Source organism: Panthera uncia, chromosome B1, assembly GCF_023721935.1.
Source record: "Panthera uncia isolate 11264 chromosome B1, Puncia_PCG_1.0, whole genome shotgun sequence".
NCBI lineage: Eukaryota > Metazoa > Chordata > Mammalia > Carnivora > Felidae > Panthera > Panthera uncia.
Window position 1 is genome coordinate 119,536,231 of NC_064811.1, and position 20,073 is coordinate 119,556,303.

The 20,073-nt window shown below is 39.2% G+C and overlaps 1 protein-coding gene across 1 annotated transcript in view; it reads right to left on the reverse strand.

Moving 5' to 3' along the window:
- FREM3 (FRAS1 related extracellular matrix 3) overlaps positions 1-20,073 on the reverse strand; it is a 91,193-nt gene that overhangs the window by 14,714 nt on the left and 56,406 nt on the right. The window contains exons 3-6 of the mRNA XM_049632216.1: positions 18,683-18,829; positions 15,045-15,275; positions 11,958-12,083; positions 305-556 (exon numbers count right to left, since the gene is read on the reverse strand). Coding sequence (XP_049488173.1) covers positions 305-556; positions 11,958-12,083; positions 15,045-15,275; positions 18,683-18,829 — 756 coding nt within the window. The remainder of the gene's footprint in view (positions 1-304; positions 557-11,957; positions 12,084-15,044; positions 15,276-18,682; positions 18,830-20,073) is intronic.

Genomic DNA, 20,073 nt, shown 5'->3' on the forward strand with positions numbered 1-20,073 from the left:
ACAAATGAACATATGGGAAAGGGGGTGGAGAGAAGAGAGGGAAACAAACCACAAGAGACTCAATGATAGAGAACAAACAGGGTTGACAGAGAGGGGTGGGTGGAAGATGGGCTAGCTGGGTGATGGGTATTAAAAAGGGCACTATTGTGATGAGCATTGGGTATGTGACATGATGAACCACTGAATTCTACTCTCGAACCCAATACTGCACTATATGTTAATTAGCTAAAGTTGAAAAAAAAAAAAAGAATCATGCAGGTTACCTAGGGAAAAAAAAAGAGTTGAAAGCAGGAAATGGACTTACCATCATTAGGATCAGCCAGGATAACCACCTTTGTCGTGGGGAACTGGGCTCCCAGTCGCCCTCCCACTGGCAGGCTCAGTGAAACTCTGAAGGATTCCTCCTCTTCATAGAGGGAGTCATCGATGATCAAGACCCGGCAGCTTTTCTCAGCCTCATCCTTGTCAAAGTGGAGGATGCTGGCGCCATCTTCTGGACGGGAGACGTAGTCAGAGAAAGATAATGCAGTTGAAGGAATGGAGCCTGAGGCAGAACCTGTAGGAATATGAGATGGAACAGAGAAGGTGAGAAGAAATGGAATTCCAAGTAGGAAACCTGTTCCCCACCGGTTCTTCAAACTATTTTTAGGCAACGGCATGGAGCACAATGCTATCTGAATTATAAATCACACTTACCTCTGACAGTCATAGTTATTAATATTGTACTTAGAAGGCTTTCAGAACAGTTATTTCACAGTTAGTGGTCTTTAAATAGGGTACATACTGAATAAGTTCTGTTAAATTAGGGGCTAAATAAACTGAAGGATCACAAAATACTAGGCTTGGTTTAGCTTAATTCGTTCATGTTACAGATGGGAACACTGAAATGCAGAGAAATTAGGATCAGAGAGCCCATGCCATGGTCGTGGTACAGATGTCTTCCTGTCTCTCCCCTTCCCATAGCCACAGAGCTACAGAGTACTGTCTACGTAATCTGACTCCCTTGCATGGCACCAAAATGCAGCCACAAAATTACTAGTTATTTTAGAGGAAGTACAGGATTGATTGGAAGATTTCAGTTTAGATGCACTGTGTTTCAAATTTTATTGTAATGATTTACATACATTAACATTCACAAATTTAAACGTACCATTTGATGAGTTTTGACAAATGTATACAGTCATGTAGCCATTACCACAAGCATAATACAGAACATTTTTATCCACCCATAAAAGATGACATATACCTGTGGCAATCCTTCTCCTTCCCTGTCTCCCAGCCCTAGAAACCACTAATCTGTTTTCTGTCACTACAGATTTACTTGCCTTTATGAGAATTTCATATAAATGAAATATACAGTTCTTACTCTTTTGTGTCTGATTTCTCTCATTTAGCACAATGTTTTTGAGATTCATCAGGTTTTTGTTTTTCCTTTCTATTACTGAATAGTATTCTATTCAGTATGACTATGCCACAATTTATTTTTCTACTCACCACTTGATAATTTGGGTTGTTTTCCATTTTTAGCTCTTCTGAATAATGTTGCTATAAATATTCTAGTACAGATCTTTGAATGGATACATAATTTTATTTCTCTTGAGGACATACTTAGGAGTAGGATTTCTGGGAATTAGTGCAATTTTTTATTGTGGTAAAATAAAAATAACCTAAAATTTACCATCTTAACCATTTTTAAGTGCACATATCAATAGTGTTGTTTATTCACATTATTGTGAAATATTTAGAATTTTTTCATCTTACAAAACTGACACTCTATACCCATTAAATAGCAACTCCCCACTTTCCCCTCCCCTCTCAGTCTCCAGCAACCACCATGAATTTTCAACTCTAAGTACTTCATGTAAGTGGAATTACACAGTATTTATCTCTTTTTTGTGACTGTCTTATTTCCTCTAGCACAATGTCTTCAAGGTTTTATCCATGGTGTAGCATGTGATAGGATTTTCTTCTTCTTCTTTTTAATGTTTATTTATTTTTGAGAGAGATACACACACACAGTGCAAGTGGGAAAGGAGCAGAGAGAGGGGAGACACGGGATCCGAAGCATGCTCCAGGCTCTGAGCTGTCAGCACAGAGCCCAACACGGGGCTCAAACCCACGAATTGCAAGATCATGACCTGAGCCAAAGTCGGATGCTTAACTGACTGAGCCACCCAGGTGCCCCAATTTTCTTCTTTTTTAAGGCTGGGTAATACTCCATTGTACATATAAATCACATTTTGTTTATCCATCCATTTGTCCATGAATACTTGGATTGCTTCACCTTGGCTACTGTGAATAATGTTGCTATGAACAAGGGTGTGCAAATATCTTTTCAGTTCCTTCCAACTTCTTTGGATATATCCCCAGAAATGGAATTGCTGGACCATATAGCAGTTCTATTTCTAATTCTTTGAGGAACCTCTCTACTTCCATAGCCGTTGTACCATTTTATAATCCCCACCAAGAGTTCAAGTCAGTATATTTTTCTGCAGTATTAAAAAAAATATCAACACAACAGGTTTAGAGCTAAAAGAGTAAAAAGTAGTTACAGTAATTTAAATGACTTAGGCAGACCAGATTTAGGTAGAATAAAGACTGTAACATTACTCAATATATTAAATAAGCACTTTTTGAAAAGAATAAATATTTCTCACCACACTTCTCCTTAATAAGAAGCAATGGGGATATGACAGTGAGCTTCTGAACTGGACATTCTAGTTTTGCAGGTGTCTTTCTTATTTGTGGCTATGGTATATGCATATATACAGGCTAACACCAATGTCCACTGCCTTCTTGCCAATGTGCATTGATATAAATATAAGTTGATATCGATGAATGTGTGTTTCATGTATACACACAGCTTGTCAGAAAGTGAAGAAGCTTCCTAAATTGACTTCATAGGTTTTGCTCGGAAGGGCACTAACTCACAAAATGTTTCAGGATGATTTTTCAATAGCACAAGTTTTAGAATTATCAGGTAGTAGCAAATTTACTGTTTTTTTTTAATTCTGGGAGCCTAAAAATAAAGAGCTGGAGGGATTGATGGAAATAAAACATGTTTACAAAGGCAGAGGGCAGTAACTTCTAGGTGTGGATAGCTATCCTGGGGGATTGTCATTTGCTGGGGAAGCCAGCCAAGCTCCAGTTCCAGCCTGTGGTTTGAAATTTATTCCTTCATGATGTTCCCTCCCACTTCAGTCCTGTGAACTCCATGCTTAGAAGAGCTCTGTGAGCCAAGTCAGGAAGGAGAGGCTGGTTCCCCGAGTGTCAGAGACAGGGCTATCAAGAAGTGTTAGAGAGAGGCCCTCCCCAACTAAATAGAGAGGTAAGTGCCTACAACACAGAAAGTTCACAGGAACGCAATGAGACACTCTGTTGATTAGGGAGACTTTTTAGCCTTCAGGTTATACACAAAAAATGGGGAAAAGCAATAAACTCTTTCAATAATCAGATTAAAAAACAACCTTTGAGATGCTTTTTTAAGAGCCCAAAGTTTAAAAGGGATTATACATTGGAGAATACACTTTTTAAAAATTTTCCCTAGTCGTCTGGCATGCAGACTGTTGATATGACAGCTGAAGTGAGAAAACATCCTTATCAGAAACTGCACATTTAGCTCCTCAGGATAAATACCAAAAGCAGATATACACTGGACTTGCATAGTAAGTATCTAATGCTATCTTTATTAAATAGCAGCTGTCTTTATGAAATCTCTTTCTCAATATATTTTGTCTAGTGAATAGTCAAATAAGGATTTATCATAGTTCATAAAACAAAAGTGATTGGGATTTTTCCCCTTTCTGTTCAATTTTTCAGCTGGCTGATCCACTTGGTGAAATAGACATTCGTGTAATTAGGTAGCTTTCTGGGTTCAATGAAAGATTAAAATATAATTGCTATTGAAAATCATTTGGCTGTGAAACTCGACTCAAACCAAAAGTAAAACAATATATTTTAGCATGTTTTTTTTAAATTAAAAAAAAATTTAATGTTTATTTATTTTTGAGACAGAGAAAGACAGAGCATGAACGGGGGAGGGTCAGAGAGAGAGGGAGACAGAGAATGGGAAGCAGGCTCCAGGCTCTGAGCCATCAGCCCAGAGCCCGACTCAGGGGGCTCGAACTAACGGACCGTGAGATCGTGACCTGAGCTGAAGTCAGATGCTTAACCGACTGAGCCACCCAGGTGCCCCGTTTTTTTTAAATTTTAAAACAACAAGCATTGATAGAGAAAGGTAGTCTAATTTATATCTCATTTAATAAAAAAAATTCAGTTTATTTAAGTGGTCCATTCTTCCTAGGATTCTGGAAATTTAACTTTGGAAAACCAATGATCAGTTATGTGTAACAGGCAAGGAGAGAGAATACTGGTATTTATTTTAGTTAAAAAAAATTAAAGCTCTGTTTTATTGATAGTAAGTTAAGATCCCCAGGAATTAAGAGAGAAAATTCTGTTCTGAGAACATCAAATATAACCTGAGTTATAAGATCGGGTTCCTTGGCAATAGTCTGTACATATCTCTTTTTTAATAATAAAGCATGTCCAAGGAGCATGAATGTGGTTCCAGGTTGTTTTCAAAAAGATGCTTTAGCAACCGAGCCTCAACTCTTGTTAGGCCACTTGACCAGTGGTTGTTCTATAGCATTCTTGCAAGGAACATTAGAGAAGGCTCTCCTATAATATGTCTGTTGTTCAGACATCACTAGGAGTGGGAGAATCTATGAAGTTATTTAAAAAAAAATTGTTTCTTTACAGAGACTATATGGCTTAGTTTCTGCAGCTACATAGTACATTTGCTTTATAAAAATCATAGATGGTACTTAAAGTCAGAGAAAGTTCTATGAAGAAACTACACTACAGGTTAATTGAATCACTATATTACAGTATTTGATAACTTTCTGAGGTGGCTAGGGCACTTTATCAATGAGAAAATTGAGGTAGAGAACTCCCTGATTGACTCTCCATAAGTAAAATATTCATCTCCTGATGGGGCATCTTTTACTTCCCCACATTATCTTTAGTTATTATAGTATTTAATTGTAAATTCTTTTAAACATACAAATTTCATTTAACATAGATTTTTTTTAATAGGGCAGCAAGACAGAAAGTCACTCTTCTTTAGAAAAGCAGCATTTAACTCCTGGTTGAAGCAGGTTATTGTCAGAAGCCCCAGGCACAGTTCATTTCATGCCCAGGAGGGTCCATGATTGGGGGAGGTGCAGGAGCAAGTGGAATGAAAGGAAGGCTGGGAAAGGCTGGGCTGGAGCAGCACCAGAAGCTCTGTCTAGAAGAGTCTAGAAGAGTTACCAGTAGTTTGGCTGACTACTGGGGTGTACCGGGGTGCTCTCCCACTACAAATCATCTAGAGGAAATAGTATTCTAACTTTTCTATGCTCATAGGAATAAGGAAAATCTCCAGGGCCAGAATAAAACAAAAGCAAGATCTTAAAGCCCCCAAACCCCAAATGCCATAAAGCTAGAGAAGGGAATCCCACTCGGAAGCTGGTGTCATCCTGACAGCGAGTGCAGCCTCACACTTCAGGGGACACTGGGCCCCGGGCCGAGGCTCCATCAGAGAGCAGAATCTGAAACTGTACAATTAAGTCTGGGGATGCAGGGGAGCAGGAGTGTTTCTGGGTCAGCGCTGCTCTTACATCCTGGAAGAAGTAACACAGATCCTCCTTGGAGGAAAGCATCCTCAAGTAAAGCCCTCAGATCTTTCACAGATTCAGCCAAACAAATGTGAGATCTTGAACGCATAGAAAAGACAGATCACTGCAAAGATGACTTTAGACCATGGGCAGGCTTTTTAACAACAGCACAAGGAGCTGGAAGATGATGAAGTGTCAAAATGCCGGAAGAAAATAACCGTCAACCTAGAATTGCAAGATGGAAGTTGAAATAAAAACATGTTCTGATAAACGAAAAACTGAAGGAGTTTACCCCCAGCAAGTCTACAGTTAAGGAACTTCTGAATGATCCAAAGGACCCCCCCCCCCCAAAATGCAAGGTATAACTTCTATAAACTACAAACATACTTATACTCAAAGAAACAGAAGTAAAAAAAAATTTTTTTTTAACGTTTATTCACTTTTTGAGAGACAGAGACAGGGTGTGAGCAGGGCAGGGGCAGAGAGAAAGGGAGACACAGAATCTGAAGCAGGCTCCAGGCTCTGAGCTGTCAGCACAGAGCCCAGTGAGGGGCTTGAACTCACGAACTGTGAGATCATGACCTGAACCAAAGTCGGATGCTTACCCGACTGAGCCACCCAGGTGCCCCCAGAATATTTTTTTTAAAGAAAAAAAAGAGAAGGTCTTTTGTTTGAATGTACTTGGAACCTGCTCAGAATAATTTGCTTTCTGCCTCCTAACATGACCCAGAGAAACAAGCCAATCAGAGAAGTGGGGCTGGGCCGTGGCTTGTGGCTTACCACATAGTCCCTTACAACTGGAGAAAGTTGATCATTTAAAAACCTCAACATATTTGACTTGGGGCTGACCAAAACCACAGGATGGTTCAGTACCAGTCCTGGGATGTTGGTTTTAGGTTCTGTGGTTTGCTCTTCATTTGCCTTTTTTTTTTCTCCCAGTAAGAGCAGTTTCCTAACAAGGATGTAACTAATGAGAAGAAAAAGATGGATATCATCTATCTTGACAATAAAACAGGGCCAAGAACTAATTTGCACACATCCTTTCCCAAGTATCTTTGAGCTTAAGACATTTCTCTAGGGAGTAATAGTTCTCACTCATTGAGAGAGTTTATTCCTTCAGCTCTTCTTCTTCTCCCAAATAAATTTTTTAAATATTTACTTATTTAGTGCAAGCAGGGGAGAGGGGCAGAGGGACAGGGAGAGAGAATACTAAGCAGGCTTCATGCTCAGGTTGGAGTCTCATGTGGGGCTTGATCCCACAACCCTGGGATCATGACCTAAGCTAAAATCAAGAGTAGGATGCTCAACCGACTGAGCCACCCAGGCACCCCAAGAATTTCTTTAAAGTACGATGCCCCCATATCATTGTGTGAGAATACTGATGATGCACAAATCGGGCAGGTAGCAAGTTCAGGCAATGCCATGGCAGACTGAAACTTTAATGGTGGGAACTTGACATCCCCATCAAAGTACAACATAAAAATAGCCACTCATTTCATCTACTCATTTCATCTACATCTGTAAGTGTAATACAGTTCTAATATTTGTGAATTCCTACTAATGTACAAAGCATGAGTTTGCTTTCCATTCCACTGTTTATAGAGCTTATGTATATTTTATTCATGAAAATAAGAATGGGTAAGGATTTATTTTAATGAGACTTCTATAAGGTTTAAAAGACCAAACTAAACTTTCATCCCCTGAGACTTTTAAGTATCTGTGGGGATTAGATGAAGATAAATACCACGATGCCACTCAAATGCACATACAGATTTATAAGTTCTTGTTCCACAAGGATGTGCAAGAGTCAGGATGTGATCATGAACACCGGGGCTTTGTTCTCCAAGGGGAAAACCCTGGCCTTTTTATTCTTTAAAAAAATTTTTTAATATGAAATTTATTGTCATATTGGTTTCCATACAACACCCAGTGCTCATCTCAACAGGTGCCCTCCTCAATGCCCATCACCCACTTTCCCCTCCCTCCCAACCCCCATCAACCCTCAGTTTATTCTCAGTTTTTAAGAGTCTCTTATGGTTTGCCTCATTCCCTCTCTGTAACTTTTTTTCCCCCTTCTCCTCCCCCACGGTCTTCTGTTAAGTTTCTCAGGATCCACATAAAAGTGAAGACATATGGTATCTGTCTTTCTCTGTATGACTTATTTCACTTAGCATAACACTGTCAAGTTCCATCCACGTTGCTACAAAAGGCCATATTTCATTCTTTCTCATTGCCACGTAGTATTCCATTGTACATATAAACCACAATTTCTTTATCCATTCATCAGTTGATGGACATTTAGGCTCTTTCCATAATTTGGCTATTGTTGAGAGTGCTGCTATAAACATTGGGGTACAAGTGCCCAAATGCATCAGCACTCCTGTATCCCTTGGATAAATTCCTAGCAGTGCTATTGCTGGGTCATAGGATCTATTTTTAATTTTTTGAGGAACTTCCACACTGTTTTCCAGAGTGGTTGCACCAGTTTGCATTCCCACTAACAGTGCAAGAAGGTTCCCGTTTCTCCATGTCCTCTCCAGCATCTGTAGTCTCCTGATTTGTTCATTTTAGCCACTCTGACTGGTGTGAGGTGATATCTCAGTGTGGTTTTGATTTGCACTTCCCTGATGAGGAGTGACAAGCATCTTTTCAAGTGCCTGTTGGCCATCTGGATGTCTTCTTTAGAGAAGTGTCTATTCATGTCTTCTGCCCATTTCTTCACTGGATTATTTGTTTTTCGGGTGTGGAGTTTCACAATTGTACAAAGAATCATGAAATACCTAGGAATAAACCTAACCAAAGATGTAAAAGATCTGTATGCTGAAAACTATAGAAAGCTTATGAAGGAAATTGAAGATGATACAAAAAAATGGAAAAACATTCTGTGCTCATGGATTGGAAGAATAAATATTGTTAAAATGTCAATACTACACAAAGCAATCTGCACATTCAGTGCAATCCCAATCAAAATTGCACCAGCATTCTTCTTGAAGCTAGAACAAGCAATCCTAAAATTTGTATGGAGCCACAAAAGACCCTGAATAGCCAAAGTAATATCGAAGAAGAAGACCAAAGTGGGAGGCATCATAATCACAGACTTTAGCCTCTACTACAAAGCTGTAATCATCAAGACAGCATGGTATTGGCACAAAAACAGACACATAGACCAATTGAATAGAATAGAGACTCTATTCTATATAATAGAGAATTGGACCCACAAACGTATGGCCAACTAATCTTTGACAAAGCAGGAAAGAATATCCAATGGAAAAAAGACAGTCTCTTTAACCAATAGTGCTGGGAGAACTGGACAACAACATGCAGAAGAATGAAACTAGACCACTTTCTTACACCATTCACAAAAATAAACTCAAAATGGAAGAAAATATTTTTTTTTTTTACTGAAAGCATGAGAATTGTCTTTTGTGTGGGTCAAGATTCAGGTGCAGAGCAGTCTGAGTTGTGTGCCAGCTAGGTAGAAAGTTTTCTGGGACTCCCAGTCTTGAACCTAGAGACCTTATTGGAAGTTGGGTCCCATTGAAGAGTTCTATGGGAAGCTAGATCTGGGTGTAGCTTCTCCCATGTTGGGGGGAGGCATCCCCTTATTTTAGTTGGCTCACTGCCAAATCTTCTGAACTTCTTAGTTTGCTCTGCTTGTCTTTCTACAATGTAGCTCGTTCCAGAAGTAGAGGGATAGGCAGACATTGGCAGTCTCTTCCAACTTAGCAATTGCAACTGATCTTCCAAGTTGGGCTTTTTACCACCTCATTCCTCTTATTTACATCTGGGAAACTCTAGAATCATTGTCTTCCAGACAGTATGGGTGTGGACAGAGAATATGCCACTGGTATCAGAAGCCAATCTGGAAGCGTGGAGCAGAGAATGAGTGCACTTTCTCCATCAGCTTCTTGGCCCACCTACAGCCACTCCCCTGTATGCCCAGGTCCTCATTCATTGTAAGACTTCAACCAGAGCCCTGTGTGGACTTGGGAGAGAAAGAGAAGCATAGCCTTCCAGGGATCACCTGGCAAGGACCTCAAAGGCTGTCTCACCTTATTATTTCTTCTTGTTGCTTTTCACTTCCCACATGGGGGAACAGCAGGTTAAAACTTAAGAGATTCTGAAGTTACATGTAGCTGGCAGTGCAGCTGATCCCTTCAAGAGGGCAGTCTTAGTTACAGAATAGGCGACAGGGCAGTTCATCTCTAGACATACAGCCGAACACAAACATGAAGATCGTGAAGATGTACTACAGGGGCTTGTCCTTGTAGTTGGCTTTGAAAATCTCAAAATGAATTATCTGCTTACTGCCAAATTCCTTGTCCTTGGGGCAGAGGAGAACTTATTCTCATTCCTCTCCTCAACCTTGGCACTACTAATATTTTGGGTATATAATTCTTAATTGTGGGGGCTGTGCTGTGCATTGTTGGATGTTTAGCAAGTGTGAGCACAGATGTGGACAGATTGGATATATGAACAGAGAGTGGTCAGACCATATATAAAAATAGGAATCTGACCCACCATCTCTCTGCAGCAACCAGTCGATGAAGTGAAACCACTACCACTGTAACAATTGGCTTCAAATGGTCAGGAGTTAGTAACTGCCAGCTTCTCTAATTTTTGCCCGGGCTTCCGATTTAGGACCAACCAGAGAAAGCCAAATATACTTCCTTAATCTAATATGCAGACCCCCAGCCTCCTTATGCCAACAGCCTCTAATCAAGGAATAGCTTCCTTTTTTTCCACAATAAAGCATTTCAATCCTCTGCCTGCCTTTGAGTCTCTGCCAAATGCAAGTGATGGTGGCTGATCCCCTTGCTATGGTGAGCTCTGAATAAATTAGCCTGTGACATAATAAGTAATATATATTTGGTTTCTGTCCTTGTTTCCTGGTACGCAAGCTCCTTAAACCTTTAGAATCTTTGAAGTGATGTGTCTTTTTGCATGCTAAAGAGATGACTAGAGGTGAGGGCTCCTAGATAGCCTTGGGATGGAGACTGGTTGACAGGGAAACCAACCAGTGATTAGAGGGTTGGGATTTTCAGCCTTACTCCCTAACCTCCAGGGAGGGGAGAGGAGTTGGAAGAAAATTTAATCACCAATGCCCAATGATTTAATCAATCATGGCTATGTAATGAAGCCTCCACAAAAACCCTAAACAAAGGAGTTAGAGAGCTTCTGGGTTGCCGAACATGTCTAGGTGCTGGGAAGGTGACCCACCCAGAGAGGACAAGGAAGCTCTGCGCCCCTTCCCACATACTTTGCCTGTGCATTTCTTCCATCTGCTGTTCCTGAGTTGTATCCTTTACAACATGTAATCTAGTAAGTAAATGGTTTCTTGAGTTCTGTGAGCTATTCTAGAAAATTCTCAAACACAAACAGGGGTGGTGGGAACTTCTAATTGATACCCAGTAATTCAGAAACACAGGTAACAACCTTAACAGCCTAAACTTGACATAGGTGTCTGAAATGGAGGCAGTCTTCCGGGATGGAGCTCTTACCCTTTGGGGTCTGTGTCATCTCCAGGTAGATGGCATCAGAATTGAATTTTAGGGTACTCAGCTGGTGTGCATAGAAACTGGAGAATTGTTTGGTGTGGGAAAAACCTGCACACATCTGGTGTCAGAGGTGAACTACTAGTGTGAACATAGAAAAATGTAGTTTATTTTTACAGCTTATTCTTCTCATTTGCGTGGTCTTCTTATAGGTCCATCCTTTTTGCCTATTACATAGTTCTAATGAGTGAGAAAATATGACTTTGAGGGATTGGACAGAGGACAATTCAATTTTGACTGTATAGAAGTGGAGAGGTCAGAAAGAATGGGATGTTATTTTGAGGTGTGAGGACACCCGGGCCCATAATTAGGGAGTATTTTTAATTGTTGGGGGTGAGGAGAGAGAAGAGATTGAATAGACATATGGACTATTTTGCGTTGTTTCTTCAATGCAATGCTAGCTATTAAAATTAAGAATCCCTTATTTATATTTTCCACCAGCATATTTAAACTATTCCCACATAAAATATCTCATTTGACCCTCAAAAAACTTCATGAGGTAGTCACAACATTCGCTTTCATCCCAATTTTGAGTAAAATTTTATCCTTGTTTGATGAGACCAGCTCCAGAGGAGTTAGGGCACCTGCATGTGGTTACAAAGTTGTCAAGCAGCAGGACACAGAGCAGGGGCTGGTCCAGGCTTCCCAGTCCTCCCGAAGCACTTGACTTACCACTCAGCTACTCCCCACATCCCCACAATCCTAAGAATCTTATTCCTGGGTATCTGTACCCCACAAAGCCTCATACCTTCATGTGTAGAGCAAATGACCATCAGTTCTTGGCTAGAATCTCCAGACCGCCTTACAGGAATCAAAAGTTCTCCAACATGCTCCTCTATTTTGTATTCTGCCTCTGGAATATAAACTGTTGATTCTAGAAAAGATGGTAGAACACTCTTTAGCAAGACTGCAGTTGGATTGGTGATACTGGTGATATTGTAACCTGAGTAGAAATATACATAGTCTTTGCCCCCTATATTTCTCCAACACAAATGACTACATGAAATAGAGTGGGAATAGGAAATGTTTATTATTAAGTGGAGCTGGAGAGGCAGCGCAATTGGGTTTAGGAGGCTTTTGAAAGGTTAAAAAAGGAAAGCTAGCACTAAAATGGAAAGGAAAATCTTGCAGAAATTGTGTCTTGGTTTTTTTTTTTTTTTTGAGGTCAAATTTTAGGTCTTTTATATAGAGATCACACATTTCTGCCCTTACTTTATTTTTATTGCTTATTTTTTTAAAAGCTTTTAATGGTCAGGTAATCTAATTCATTAATGCAGAAAAATTTTTTCCCTGCTTTATTCAACAAAAATTTTATTCAACACTTATTGGACAGATATTGTGTGGAAGAACCTGGCCAGTTAATATTTTGAGAAAAATAAGTTGCTGGTCCTACCCTTAATTTTTTTTTAATCAGGCTTTTTATTTTAATTATAGTTAATATGCTCATATCCTTATTTTTAAAAATAATATTCTCACTTAAATTTACTGAGCTGTGTCCAGTGTGTGCACCTGCATGCAGGCACATGTGTGTGTATTTATGCATGTATACACCTTACCAGAATATTCACTGAAATATGAATATTGGTCATCTCTTGTTGATGGAATTGTGTGTACTATTTTTCTTTGGGCTTTTCAATGTTTTCCAGGGCTTTTCATTAAGCATGCACACTGTTTAATTAAATATGTGTGTTTGTTTAAAATTTTTAAAAATATTTATTTTTGAGAGACAGAGAAAGACAGAGTGTGAGTGGGTGAGGGGCAGAGAGACAGGGAGACACAGAATCTAAAGCAGAGTCCAGGCTCTGAACTGTCAGCACAGAGCCCAACGTGGGGCTTGAACTCACGAGCTATGAGATCATGACCTGAGCCAAAGTTGGCTGTCCAACCAACTGAGCCACCCAGGCACCACTTTATGTGTGTTTGTTGTAAAAATATAAAAATTTAAAGTGGGTTGTTCCTACTCACAGCGTCAAGTGGACAACTGAAGTAACTATCTGGATCAAACCATATTTAACTTCTTCAGTTCTTTCCTTCATAACATATATACGCATAGAATCTTCCTCTTGAAAGCAAGAAGGGAAAATATTGTACACTATACTTTCTTCTTTTGGAACTATTACTAAGTGAAAACCCAGAATTCAATGTTGAATTGTGTAGTTAATTATGGGTTAATTTTTTTCTTCTTTATTTTGCTGCCTAAATTAGTTTCAACAGTTACTACCTCCAAGTAAATATTGGTCCTGAGTTACAGAGGAAGAAGACAAGTGATAATTTTCTTTCTTCCATTTTACCCTCCAATGGTAGTCTACTGTCTTCACATACCTTGATTCAAAAACCTGGCATAATGGAAGAAGTTACAAGTAAGCTAAAGTTATTGATGTCATGTGAAAAAACTTGGAAAAATACATTAATGTTGGGTTATTCAGATATGTTCTCTATTTTCACACTTTGAAAAGGCTACTCCTTTCTATCCATGCCAAATCTCATTTATTCTTCAAGACTCAGCTCAAACCCTCCCTCCTCCAGGAGGTTTAACCGCTTAGGACTATGATGTTCTCTCTACTTTCTCACCTCAGAACTCTTACTGCTTTAGCCATGTATCTTAACATTTGGCTTTCATAGTTGATTCATGTGTCTAAGTGTTGTTATCAATAAAACTGATAAGATTGGGTATTGGGGCAATGTTTTCTATTTTTTCACTGGGTGATAGGGCAATGTTTTCTACTTTTGTCTGCCAAAATGCAAAGCGTATAGAATAATATTTCCCAAATTGTGTTTTAAGAAAACTATAACCAAGAGATTTTAAAGGATTTTCCGTAAGGACAATAAATTTTTTAAAAAGTCCATGGTCTAGTTTGGGAAAACCGGTTAAACAAAGTTAAACAGGTTTCTTTACAGGTGAGTGTTTTAGAAACATTAATATGCTAGCATGAATTATGATGCTTCAAAGGAAGGAAGATATTTGAAACAGTTTCTAGATTTCTTTGGTCCATAGAAATCTTTCTGACCCTGTTGTAGAAATTCTATTATACTACTGTTCTCTGTTATGCATTTTGGGACATACTAATACAGAGGACTCTCCATGCATTCTTGTGAATTTAACTCAGACTTATGCCCTGGTAGTAAGTCATGCAATTCTAGGTGACACCTGAATTCTTTCAACTACTGTGATAATCAATGTGTCTAATTAAAATTCAGAGATGAATTTTAAAACCTCCCTTTAAGGAGTATTCTTCTTTTACAAAAAGGGGCAGGAAGTAGCACAATTATTAGTTAAAACTTTTCTTCCCCTTTCTCTTGGGAGATATTTGTTGTATGAACGAACAAATAAATGAATAAAATGAATCTGTGAATTCAAGAATATGATACACAACTATAACAGAACTTTTTGGAACACAGACTAAAACCAAGTTGACTGCTCCCAGAAGCCACATCTAGGGCAAGGGATATCTAAAGTGCCCCTCTGATCTGGTGGGGAGCTCCCAGAAAATTGTGAGAAGATAGTGGGCCTGGAATGACCCCTGAGAATTAGCCATCTGGGGGCAAGGCTGTGCCCTACTGAGTGTGTAGAAAGTTAACTACAAGGTCTTGTGCATATTCTAAACGGATGCTGGTAAAGTCATGTCTATTTCAATAATTTCTATTTCTATTTCTTTAAAAATACCTTAAGAGGCAAAGGAAAAATTACTGCCTTTAAGTGATCTACTTAGCTTTAAATCCTAAATGGTATGAACACATTCAGTGGCTTATGGAGTCCGAGGGAGGAGGTATAATGCCTGCAATGGACACAGGAGCATGTACTGGTTGATAAATCATATCAAGAGAAACCACGTACCATCTCCAGGGTCTACAATTTCAACAGTTGCCATTTCCGGAAACTCCAGTGCAGCCATGATAGGGTTCAACAGAATGATCTGGAAGGTCTCCGAAGCCTCATATTTATTGTCAGACATAATTCTCACTCTCCACTTGGCTGTAGTCTGTCCAGGACTGAATTGGACATGTTTCTGGGACTTTCCTTTAAAATCTTTATCTTTCTTTGCAGTTTCATCTTTGGTTACAATGCCTAAATAGGAATTGGGAGACCATTAATGTAAAGCCAAGTGACTGAAGAAATATTCTTCTTTCAAAGAAGATTCTTTTGTTGTTGAAAAACAGATAACATGGAAATTACTTCTTTTAATGTCCCCAAGAGACATTTATAAACTATACTTATTGGCTAAGAGTATTTGTAAGTAGAAGTACAGGGAAGTGAGAGGAAAGCAGGGAAGGAGGAGTGACAAAAAGAGAGAACAGTCTTCAACTTATTTATTTTACAAATATTTATTGAGGGCATCTGATGTGCCAAACTCTACCAGGTGCTTATCAGAGATGAGTACAAAACTGTCTTAGCTTCCAGAGAGTTCAGAGTCTAAAAAAGAAGCCACTAGAATGTGTGTGCACCATATGGAGGTGGAGATCTTCGGCCGTTTTGTTCACTGATGCACTGCTGGTGATTACAACAGTGCCTGGCATGTAATAAGTATTCCATGAATATTTATTGAGTGAATATTTTGTATCTAATAATTTTAATAATTTTCATTAATTAAATTAATTTTTTTTCTCATGCAGATCTTTACTCCTCATGGCTTGATTCCTTATGTATCTAGCGATTTATGATTGTAAGAGAATTGTGAGTAATTTTCCAGACACATAGGGTGCTGTTGGTGAAAATGGAGAGAAGGGGATAGATCTGAGGTCTGTGAGGAAATAGGAAATCAGAGACTCACTGAAGAAACTGAACACCAGCAACACAGTGTTAAAGTACTCAATGTGAGGTACGAGGGTAAAAGGTGCTACTCTATCCAGGCTGAATAGAGCCTCCCCACACCACAAAATGTTCAAGCAGTATTCTAGATTGTTTGGTTTGATTCCAACATCCCAAAGAAAGCCTAATGCAGCAAGAATACCTACACCTCATCACTTTAGTTCTCATTATAAGGTGAAGACTCTGTAGTTGTTCTAGTGTATGAAATTGAATATTATGACTTGACACCAGCTATTGTGGAAAGCTTTACATAAAATGAGCTGAATAACTCCTTTTGCCCTTTCCTCTGACTCATTCTCAGAGAATCTGGTATCTTTTCAAAGACACCCACATCTATAGAGTGTGAAAATAATTTCCAAGGTAAGAGAGCTTGTGTTGACTTTTAAAAACTGTTGAAGAAAGCTTGCATCAATACTAGTTTGGTAACCAAGAATGAATGCTCAATATTTAGGAAGAGCCTCCTCTGGCCACATGTTGGAATTGGAGAAAATAAGAAGAGGGAGTGTCTGTTGTCCTTAGCCACAGCTTAAGCAGAGGTAGGGGGTACTGCTGTATAAATTGAATAGGAACATGACTACTTAATATTTGGTGAGCACTCTGTGTGACGTGCTAAGAATGCAATGCTGAGGTACAGCCACCACTACCCTTTAAGAGGTTTAGAAGACGGGGTGGCCTGGGTGGCTCAGTCGGTTGAGCATCTGCTCTTGATTTTGGCTCAGGTCATGATCTCATAGTTTGTGAGTTTGAGCCCCACATCGGGATCTGCATTGACAGTGCAGAGCCTGCTTGGGATTCTTTCTCTCTCTTCCTTTCTCTGACCTTCCCCTCCTCTCAAAAATAAATAAATTATAAAAAAAAAGAGGTTTACAAGGGAAGATAAACAAGTGATTTCAATTCTGTTTGATTTTGAGTGCCATGATATAATAATGATATTTAACATTTATTAAGTATTTAATGTGTGCCAGGGACTATGTTAGATTGAATTACACACATCATATTTAATCTACGAATCTTGAGATGGATATTTTACAGATAAAGACATTGAAGGTCATTAAAGCATCACAAAAAACAATACGTATCAGAGCAGGAATTCAAACCCCACAGTTGGTTTGTTTTGTTTTGCTTTGTCTTGTTTTCTTCTAGCTCCTTCACTTTGACTGCCAGCCCCAGCATGGGTGAAGGGATTAGATGGACTTCTTGCAGCACTAAGGTTCCCTACTTTGGTGTTGATGTGGTTTTAAGTAGTGTTTTGTAGGACAGAAGAGTTGACTGTATGTAGTTTACTTAACAATACATGGGTGACTACCATATGCCCCATGCTGTTTTCAGAATTACCCAGGATGTAGTACCTGCCCTAGTGGAGTTGGAAATCTACTGAGGAAGACAGACAGTGGACAGATGGACATATGAGGCATGCCAGGGATGGTCCATGTAGAATAAAGCAGGACATGGGGATAGCACCTGTGTAGGGGCTGGTTCAGATAGGGAGGCTGGGGACATCTCTCTGAAGAGTTTACTCTATAACCATCCAAATGGTTCTGGGCAGATAGATGAGTTTTTTCCTTAGGCAGGATATGAAAATACTTCTTGACATACTAACCCCAATCTTGTGCCTATGAGAAATCCCTGAGATAAAGAATTATAAAGACAGAACCCTAAAAGAAAAAGGAGGCATATTTCACCTGAAGTTCCTGCAGTAAGTTCTACTGTGTGTTGAGAAAGTAACCCGCAGCATAGACTAAGGCTGAGGACCACCCAGAAATCAGAGTGTTCTTATGCTGACCTCTTTTCCTAGGGGAACAGTCTGATCCCAGAGCCTCAGGCCTGGAGAGGAGACTAGGGAAAAGCTTGTCTTTTCTTAATTGCCTGTTCTCAGCCGTCTCCTTCCTGGCTTCTCTCCAAATAGTTTTGATATGTTGGCAGGTCTCTCGATTCCAAATGTCTGGGAAACTCAGGAAGCTCATTTGTAAAATGAAGATAACACACTCCTATCTGTCTTGTCAATAGTTAGCGAAAAATAAAGACAAAATGATCTCTGAAAGTTTTGGCAGCTACAGATATTATAAAAATCTAATGCATTATTACAAAAATTATTGTTAATAATTAATGATGATAATGACATGTATTATGTAGTCATTATATATCTGTTTACCCCAAGTTGTAGAACATAGAAAAATTTGATGCTGTACATGTTTTGGAGGAATTTATAATCTAATAGCAGGGTGAAAACAATTATATATAATCAAAAGAATACAACAAAACATAATAATTACCATGTACTCACAAATAATTGTTCAAAAGAAATAGCTGGAACTAAGCATAATCATGTATTATATGCTTAAAAACAACTTGAAAAGAAACTGAGTGACTTGGGGATTGTGATATGTAGCTATGAAATTTTCCTGGCATCTTCTGGGTTGGAAAGAGAAATAATGTAACCTTCCAGGAAAGTCCCAACAGGAGGAGGAGGATGAAAAGTTGGAGTGTATATTTAAGCCCATAACTCACATTGAGTAAAAACTATGGCACCATTCCATACATTTTCTTTAGAAGTTTCCCCAAACCGGTTGCTGATTCTCTTCCAATCTGTTCTCTCATAATTGTTTCCAAGCTTAGATGTCATGTTTCTGTTACCTATTACCATCAACCAATCCAAATTTACTCACTGATAAAGGATGTTTCTTCAAGATACCCTCTGCGCGTGAGGGTCACTTCTAAGAACGTGGAGTCTTCATCCACAATGTAGTATTCTTTCTCCAGAGAAATCCAAGCCCAGTTCAGATGGAAAGGTTGATGTGTTAGCTTATTTCCTCCTGCAATTGATAAGGGTAAAGGAGAAGTTGGATGACAGTGAGAGAATTAGATAGAAAAATCATCTAATGCAGGGTTTGCATTTTGCTTCTAAAGCCAAGGGTTTCAAAATACATGCTCCTTTTTTATAGAGAAAGAAGTGCTTCGCTTTTCTAGAGAATGTCATGAGCCCTATGTGAGGCCCTGTTCCCCCTGCTTAATGCAGGATTATTAACCTGAGTCTATTCCTAAAAGGTCTTACACATTAGGGTTCCAAAGAACCAAAGCTTGGTAGTTTTAAATTTCACTCATATTCAACACTCCCATCTTTTGCTCACTGTTTCCTTTGTTTGCTTCCTTTCTCCCCTCATTTTCTTTCTCTGCCTTCTGATATACTCTTTTGTATTGTTTATATATCCATTTGCTCTCACAATAGGCTACAATTTCCCCGAACATAGTGCCCACATTATATTTCCTTATTTTATTACTGTGAGGATCTGGTATGATGTCTTGAACTCAGATTCTTTTTTTCTTCTTATTTTTTCTTAATGTTTATTTATTTTTGAGAGAAAGAGAGAGAGAGACTGAGAGAGACAGACCATGAGCAGGGGAGGGGCAGAGAGAGAGGGAGACACAGAATCTGAAGTAGGTTCCAGGCTCTGAGCTGTCAACACAGAGCCCAATGAGGGGCTCAAACTCACAAACTGCGAGACCATGACCTGAGCTGACGTCGGATGCTTAACAGAATGAGCCACCCAGGCACCTGAACTCAGATTCTTACTGTTTAAAAACTGTCCAAGTGGACTGTAAGAGACAAGGATATAGGGGGTCTATCTTATTTCCTCTTGTCCATACTGGGTCACAGGCTTCTTTGATGATGATTAACCTGGCTCCATATTGAGCCTGTGCAATGTGTGTGGATTGGAAGAAAGAGCAGGTTTCCCTCCACTGGAGAGCCATTGTTACAAATAATCACTTGTAAAAGGATGTTGAAATAGGACTCTCTAGGCCTCAGTTGAAACTGAGGCACCAATATAATAGATATGAGCTAACAAAGTGAGTATAGGCAGACTACCACCTACAAAGTTTACAACAGAAAGCTTTACTAACCAGTTCCACAACTACTAAACCCCTAAATCAGATCGAGCATATCATAAAAAGGCAACATGTAGAACAAGAATGGAGGATTTGTAAAGAGAGTACTTTAGAAAAAGCTGATGGGCATCTCTACCACCACCCAAGTAGGGTGTGGGCAAGGAGTAGAGCT